Genomic DNA, 8,703 nt, shown 5'->3' on the forward strand with positions numbered 1-8,703 from the left:
TATTTAAACTAATATTTAAATTATATAACTGTTTCACTGTGGGTATTTCTATTTTAATTTATTTAGCACATTTATTGGCTATTCAAACATGAAAACAAGTTTTAGATACTCTGTGGCTCTAATAAATGGTTCAACATAACAATATCCCTGCAGAAAAATCCAGCTTAAACCAGCCTAGGCTGGTAAGCTGGTTTTAGCTGGTCGACCAGGCTGGTTTTAGAGGGGTTTTGGTCATTTCCAGGCTGGTTTCCAGCCATTTCCAGCCTGGTCTTAGCTGGTCAGGCTGGAAACTGACCAGCAAAATCCAGCTAAAACCAGCTTGACCCGCCTGGTTTAAGCTGGACATAGCTGGTTTTAGCTGGTCATCTCCCAGCCTGACCAGCTTAAGACCAGGCTGGAAATGGCTGGAAACCAGCCTGGAAATGGCCAAAACCCCTCTAAAACCAGCCAACCAGCCTAGGCTGGTTTAAGCTGTTTTTTCAGTAGGGATTTTTGACAAAATGTTCTAAAATGATTGTTTACAAGTGCCTAAGTGGGATTCGAACCCCATTCTTTATGAAAAGAAAGAAAAATCTGATTGGCTCTGACATTACTTTCACCAGTGGGCAGGTACTTCAATCTGATTGGCTGGTCTCTCACGTGCGTATTCAGTCTCTCTGCGTTTGCTTGAGTTTTGTCCACACTGGCGCTTCATAATTTTCCTGCTTTTGCTCTCCAGAGATCCTCCTGATAAATTGATTATTCCAGAATGTTGATATGGTTTATATATTGCTAAACTATTTAGTAACAATACACGAAAAACGATGAGGTTAAGGTAAATTCTATAATAAATACTAGTGTTTTGAGAGTTAGGTATACTGCCTATGTTTTAGGCTAGTATTATTTACAAGTTGTTAATGAATGCTTCAGCATACTGTAGTATTAAGAATAGTGAACTAATAAAATGAAATACAGAGTGTAGTTTTACTACAGTAAAGTGTGGTGAATTGTAGTGTAATACACCCAATACTGTAAAAAAAACTACAGCACTGGGTCATTTGTTTATATTACACTTGTGTTACCATAGCAACTATAATATTACCCCAACAGATTAATTAAAGTACTTTACTATAGTACTGTTCCAAACCCTGTCCATGCCAATAGATGTGTTCAGGGGCCCTGTGGAACAGCTTTTCCTCAAAATGAAGAGGATGACATGGAAAATGTCCTCCACAATCTCATCAATAATGTGGAAGACAGCAGAGACTAATTCACTTTATTTTAGTTGCCATGATAAAATGGGATTGATCATGGCATTTATTTGAAAAATGAATAGTACAGTAGGCTATAATACCTAATCAAGTTTTTCCTTATTTTTATCACAGTTACATTTCTGCTTGCGTTAGTTATATTTTTGTTTAAATGTTTTTTATTTGATTAGTATGGTGAACCTTTTGGATGTTTAATAAATGTTTGTAAAACAAAATGCATTCTTTACATCCAACCTCTATTCTCTGTGTCTTTAAGTGTTTGAAACTGGAAATATCTCATCATAAAACATACAGCCAAAATGTTGTGGTTTATTAGATAAAAATTTTCATTTCATGTCAGTCTATTTTAGTATTTTGGTTATTGTTAATAAATAGTGCCTCAATATAAATCATATCAAAAAGCACAAAAGGAAGAGCAAACACAAGACACAAATTCTATATATAATCTCTGAGAGCGCGCAGGAAAATGTGTGCGTGAGCAGTGCATATTTGAGAGCGAGAAAATTTGCGCGTAAGCAGCGTAAATTTGAGAGCTCGCAAGCAGTTTTGTCCACAGAGGAAATCGGTGCACGAGCATCACACAAGGTAGAGAGCAAAGTTCTTCATTGTTATGTGAAGAAAACAACGTTATTGTTTGTATGAAGTAGCCTACTTCATTTAGAATATGTGCTACCATTTTACATTGCTGCTAGACAGATTTGCATCTCCATCTCTTTAGCACACACGAGATTCAATTGACAAAATACCAATTTTACTCAATTTTACTTTGCAGCATACAGGAGTTGTTGGTCTACTGCTGCCTCATTGAGGTTGTTTATGTAGTTTTAGTTAATCACAAGTTGATCACTGAAGACATAACATAACACAACTAAACTTAATGAACTAGACAGCAGTAGACCTGCAATTTCTGTGTGATGTGAGGCAAAACAGACTCTATTGTAGTGGAACTCGTTCTTGTGCAATAGGCTGTGGAGACGAGACGCAGCACTGTTTAGCACTTTTTCAGAAAATTACATTTGTATCTTTATATATCTAAGCAATGTTCTTTCATTAAAAAAAAAGGTTTGTTTAATAAATACAGATCTTACAGCCATGCATAATCTGTTAAATTTTATTTTTCTGTTAAAAAGACTCGAAAAGACTCGAAAATCAAACTATAGGACTTTGGACTTGACTTGAGACTTGTTGCCTTTGACTCGGGACTTGACTCGGGACTTGCCTGTCTTGACTCGGGACTTGACTCGGGACTTGAGGGCAATGAATTGAGACTTACTTGTGACTTGCCAAACAATGACTTGGTCCCACCTCTGATATATATATATATATATATATATATAATAGGTGGGCACAGACATTTTTGTTTAATCTAGATCAATCTCACTACTGTAATCTTGGAATTAATCTAGATTAATTTAGATAAAAATGGCTCATTTGAATTCTGCCGAAGATACTAGTATTCAACTTAAAGTGACTTTTAAAGGCTTAACTAGGTAAAATTAGGTCTGTAGTGTAATTATTATTATTATTTTTAATAAAAACTTTATTCTAGCTGAAATTATTCAAATAAGACTTTCTACAGAAGAAAAAATATTATCAGACGTACTGTGATAAATCCCTTGCTCTGTTATTACATAATTTGGAAAATGTTTGAGAAAGAAAGAAAGAAATCTACAAGAGGGCTAACAATTTTACCTTTGACTGTATATATGACTGTATGACACACTAAACTGGGTAATGAGAAAGTGATCCCTCTGACTGAGAATACTTGAATCACATTGTTTCTTAAAGCCAGTGGTAACAGGAACTGGTGGGATCGTGAGCTTTAACTCAACAATGCTCTCCATTCACATGGGTGTGCGTTTGTGTATCTCTTACCGCTGACACCTGCTCCACAAGCTCAAACTTCTTTATATTAGCATCCCATTTCACACGAAGCCCGTTGATTTCAGGCTTCAGGCAGTCCCACACTTTCTCTGGACTGAAATTGACGATGCCTTCACCCTTGTACCTGAGAAATCAGGAGCACACAATCACCACTCACACGCACACTGGACAAAGGTTAATGTCACGGCTGTCGTGGTGTTTGCATATGATGTTGTTGACAGTCAGCAAGTTATATATATATATATGGTTTTCTAGATTTTACTACTGTGGATACATTTTCTGAATAAACCATTAATATGCTGTCATCTACAAAAAGTATTTGACAAATGGTTAAAAAGGAAAATAAAATAAGCCATGTTCATATTCGTACTAGAATTTTTTAAGGTTTTAACTTCAGAACAGTTAGAAAATTAATATTCTTCTGGAATAACCTTTAAGTATTAATAAAAATGGTCCCACTTTATATTAAGTGTTCATAACTACTATGTACTAACATCAGAAAAATAAATACAATGTACTTACTGTGTTTATAATGTATTTGAGAACACTTGTGGTGCTTTTGAGTTGGGATAGAGGTTGGGTTATGGACAGGTTTGGTGATATGGGTAGGTTTAAGGGTGGGTTAAGGTGTAAGGGATGATCAACAGTGTATTTACAAATGTAATGACAAAAGTTAATTACAGATGTAATTACATACATGTATTTAATCAAGCATAAGTACACAGTAAATACATGTATTTACACAATAAGTACAAACTATTAACTCCTGTGTAAGTACATATTATTTAAGGTCACTTAATTTAAAGTGGGACCATACAAATTGTAGGGTAACACTTTACAATAAGGTTCATTAGTTAATGCATTTACTAACATGAACTTATCATGAACAACACTTGTACAGCATTTATTAATCATAATTAAACATTTACTAATGCATTATTAACATCCAAGTCCATGCTTGTTAACATTAGTTAATGCACTGCGAGTTAACAATGAACAACTGTATTTTCATTAACTAGCGTTTACTAACACGAACAAATACTGTAGTAAATGTATTGTTCATTGTTTGTTGATGTTAGTAAATGCATTAATTAACATTGACTAATTAACCTTATGGTAAAGTGTGACCAATTGTAGAATAAAACAAATTTTAATATTAAACTGAGAACAGCAGGTAGGTAGGTTACATTATTTATACCCGAAGGTAGATTTGGTTTGCAGTCAAGAGTCCTCATCTCACAACAGTGCCACACAAAGAAACTCACATAGCAACAACAACAAATGCACATTAAGACATAAAACGTAAACATAAAGAATAAATAAATAATCACTTTAAGTGTCCAAGCCAAGTAAATGTTTAAAATGATTTAAAATATACAAGTCACAGAAACATCTCTGCTTTAGTCTAAGCCTTATTTAAATGTCTAATGGCTGCTGGTATGAAACTATTTTTGTATTGTTTCGTTCGACAGCTTAATACTAGAAACCTGCGACCAGAAGGAAGGAGCTGAAACTCTGAGTGTAGGGGATGAGCAATGTCACTTAAAATTTAATACGTGATTCTCTTCAGCTGCCTAGTGTACACAGCCTCTAGATGGGCTAGTGAACTTCAAGTAGTCCAGGGGCATAGCAGACATTTTAAAGTTGTATGAGATCCAAAGGTTTACATTCATTTAATTACTAATCAACTGTTTCTAAATGGTCTGTCTCTAAAAGTGAGGGGGACGTATCCCCCCATCCTCCTCGTTAATTTATTTGTAAAAATAAATAAAAATCAATATTCACATTCATAGAAAAGTTTTCAAGGAAATCTGTAAGGACCATTCACGATTTTGTTTAAAAGTGCAAATGAATAATTACTTTAATAACTACTTTAATAAATAACTACTTAGTTACTTTATTTGTGAAAAAAATGGACAACTAAAACATTTTTGGGGGGTTTAAATACTAGAGCAAAACGTTTTTAATTAATATAAAATGAGTGATAGTATGCATGTATGATTATACATACATGTGATATATACATACATGTGTGTATACATTCACTGGTCACTTTATTAGGTACACCTTTCTACTACCAGGTTGGACCTTTTGCCCCAAGAACTGCCTAAGTCCTGTGACATAGATTCAACAAGATACTGGAAATATTCCTCAGAGATTTTGGTTCATATTGACATGATAGCATCACAGATTTGTCGGCTGCACATCCATGGTGCGAATCTCCCGTTCCACCACATCCCAAAGGTGCTCTATTGGATTGAGATCTGGTGACTGTGGAGGCCATTTGACTACAGTAAACTCATTGTCATGTTAAAAAAAACCAGTCTGAAATGATTTGCGCTTAATGACATGGTGTGTTATCCTGCTGTAGGTAGCCATCAGAAGATGGGTACACTGCGGTCATAAAGGGATGGACATGGTCAGCAACAATACTCAGGTGGGCTGTGGTGTTTACACAATGCTCAATTGATACTAATGGGCCCAAAGTGTGCCAAGAAAATATAATAATAATAATTCCTTTCATTTATATAGCGCTTTTCTGGGCTTTACACAATTGGGGGGGGGGGGGGGTCTCCTCATCCACCACCTGTGTGCAGCATCCACCTGGATAAAGCGACAGGGGATTATTAGGAGGCCATAATGGACAGAGGCCAGTGGGCAGATTTTTGGCCAGGATGTCAGGGTTAAACCCTCTACACTTTTTTTTCGAAGGACATCCTGGATTTTTAACGACCACAGGGAATCGAGACCTCGGTTTAACGTTATATCAGAAAGATGGCATTCGCTGATCAGTAGTATAGAGTACCCATCACTATTCTGGGGTGTTAGGACCCACACAGACCACAGGTTGGGCGCCCCCTGCTGGCCTCACTAACACCACTTCCGGCAGCAACCTGGCTTTCCTATGTGGTCTCCCATCTAGGTACTGACCGGGCACAGCTCTGCTTAGCTTCAGTGGGCAACCATGTGAGAGTTGCAGAGAAATATAATAATCCGGCAAATATCCGCCACACCATTACATCACCACCACCAGCCTGAAATGTTGATACAAGGCAGGATGGTTTCATGCTTTCATGCTGTTGACGCCAAATTCTGACCCTACCATTAGAATGAAGCAGCAGAAATAGAGACTCATCAGGCCAGGCAACGGTTTCTGATCTTCAGTTGTAAGATTTTAGTGAGCCTGTGCAAACTGTAGCCTCAGTTTCCTGTTCTTAGCTGACAGGAGTGGCACGTGGTGGGGTTTTGTGCTGCTGTAGCCCATCCGCCTCAAGGTTGACTCGAACAAGTCGCGCCATTCTCCTCTGAGCTCTGGCATCAACAAGGTATTTGCACCCACAGAACTGCCGCTCACTGGATATTTTCTCTTTTTCGGACCATTCTCTGTAAACTCTAGAGATGGTTGTACGTGAAAATCTCAGTAGATCAGTAGTTTCTGAAATACTCAGACCAGCCCGTCTGGCACCAACAACCATGCCACGTTCAAAGTCACTTAAATCACTTTTCCTCCCCATTCTGATGCTCGGTTTGAACTGCAGCAGATAGTCTTGACCATGTCTACATGACCAAATGGATTGAGCGGCTGCCATGTGATTGGCTGAATAGAAATTGCATTAACAAGCATTTGGACAGGTGTACCTAATAAAGTGGCCGGTGAGTGTATACGTTTGTCTTCAAGTACACATCTTTAGGTCATTATAATTCAAAAGTTTATCTTTTGTCTACAAATTCAAGCGGTAATAAAAAACAGGTCATACATGTAACTGCAGACTAATCTGGAGATTGTAATTTTACACCAATTACACAATTTAGAGTTCAGCAAACCTAAACCAATGTATACTGGATTAACCAATGAAGCCAAAAGAATTAAAATTCTCATGACACTGACTTGTTTTTTCATATTCTGATAAGACCTCAGTCTCACCATGTAAAAGAGTGCATGATAGGCTAATATGTAACCGGATTTACACTAACTAGAGTCCACTCTACAGTATACACTAAGACGACGAGAAGTCGGCACATATGACGTCACGGTGATCCGAGTCATTAAACAAATGTATACTTACACATTTCCCGCGAATTCACAAGAGGGTCTCCAATACACCACAACATCATTCTAGAAAAAAAGCCCAAAATCTTTGTTTATCGACAAACAAATGCAAAAGATGAGAAAAAGACACACTTATTTGTAATACTTACAGTTTTCTTGCATGTTTTCCACCCGGACTCGTCTTTTCTATAGCTCAGAAGACGATCTTCGACAGATCTGGCAATGTTTATGTAATCCATGTCGATGGAGAGTGTGTGGTTTTACTGTATTGTATGTGATTTGTCCTCTAGCAGCACATGCATTCAAAGCGTTGTTTCGCTAACGAGCACTGTAACCTAAATATCGTCACATTAAACAATGTACCTTTAATCGATGTTCAAGTACGTCCAGCATCCACACACTGACGGTGGCTGCAGTAAATCGGCCAGTTTCTGCTATAACAGGTCAGATGTTTTCAGTTCATTCATTAGTTTCAGATGGTCACAGTCACTGTCATCATCGTGACTGACCGGCTGCGACAGATTTATAATCGATGTACAGTTGTGCAGATAAACGGAACGCTTCAGTTACACACACGCTATCAAAACAATGACGAAAGAGAGACAACTACCCGTCTAATGCCGCATAAATAAATAAAAATATATGTAAAAGGCCACTTCCTTACTCTGAACTCATTCTTCTGAATGCTGCATTCTGGGAATTTGAGTTTTCTGAGCCTGTTACAGTATTTACGTGTCCCTATTCTTGTGGGCTTTATTAAACACAAATAGACTTGCTATTTCAATATTGGTTGATCCAAACATTACAATTAGACGATTATAGTGGGATTTCTTATTTCTTTTTCTATTTTTTTTAGAAATAATCTGGTCAGGGTGGGAGATGACCAGCTAAAACCAGCTTGACCAGCCTAGCAGGGCTGGGAGCCCAGCTAAAACCAGCTATGTACAGCTTAAACCAAGCTGGTTTTAGCTGGTCATTTTTCAGCCTGACCAGCTAAGACCAGGCTGGAAATGGTTGGAAACCAGCCTGGAAATGGCCAAAACACCTCTAAAACCAGGCTGGTCAACCAGCTAAAACCAGCCAACCAGCCTAGGCTGGTTTAAGCTGGATTTTCCAGCAGGGATGGTTCATAATTAGGCTACTGTATTTACTAACATGAACAAACAATCAGAAATACATTTATTACGGTATTTATTCAATTATTTATTATTGTTAACATTATTAGTTACCTCACTGTGCATTAACTAATGTAACAAGCACAACTTTGGATTGTAATAATGCATTAGTTAATGTTGAACCATGATTAATAAATGCTTTACAATATTATTCGTACATAATGTTAATTAACATGTTAACTAATAGTCCATTATTCTAAATGTCACCAAAATAATTGTGTTGTTTTGGTGCAATGGTTGATTTGTTCTTTGATAAAGTGTTGATATCTCATATAAAACAAGTTTTGTTAACATTTATTTATATCTAATTTAGTAAAGATGAAGTCTAAATAAAGCTAAACTT

General features: G+C 37.0%; 1 protein-coding gene across 4 annotated transcripts in view; it reads right to left on the minus strand.

The window, feature by feature from the left end:
- stard5 (StAR related lipid transfer domain containing 5) overlaps positions 1 to 7,880 on the minus strand; it is a 23,776-nt gene extending 15,896 nt beyond the window's left edge. For all 4 annotated transcript variants that reach the window (XR_015495203.1, XR_015495202.1, XR_015495204.1 and 1 more), the window contains exons 1-3: positions 7,335 to 7,880; positions 7,202 to 7,251; positions 3,126 to 3,258 (exon numbers count right to left, since the gene is read on the minus strand). Coding sequence is in view for 1 of the 4 variants with exons in the window: in XM_087260524.1 (XP_087116650.1) it covers positions 3,126 to 3,258; positions 7,202 to 7,251; positions 7,335 to 7,424 (273 nt within the window). In the remaining 3 variants the exon portion in view is untranslated. The remainder of the gene's footprint in view (positions 1 to 3,125; positions 3,259 to 7,201; positions 7,252 to 7,334) is intronic.
- Between the last annotated feature and the right edge of the window lie 823 nt (positions 7,881 to 8,703).

The sequence above is a fragment of the Danio rerio genome, chromosome 7, assembly GCF_052040795.2.
Source record: "Danio rerio strain M-AB ecotype USA chromosome 7, GRCz13ab, whole genome shotgun sequence".
Taxonomy (NCBI): Eukaryota; Metazoa; Chordata; class Actinopteri; order Cypriniformes; family Danionidae; genus Danio; species Danio rerio.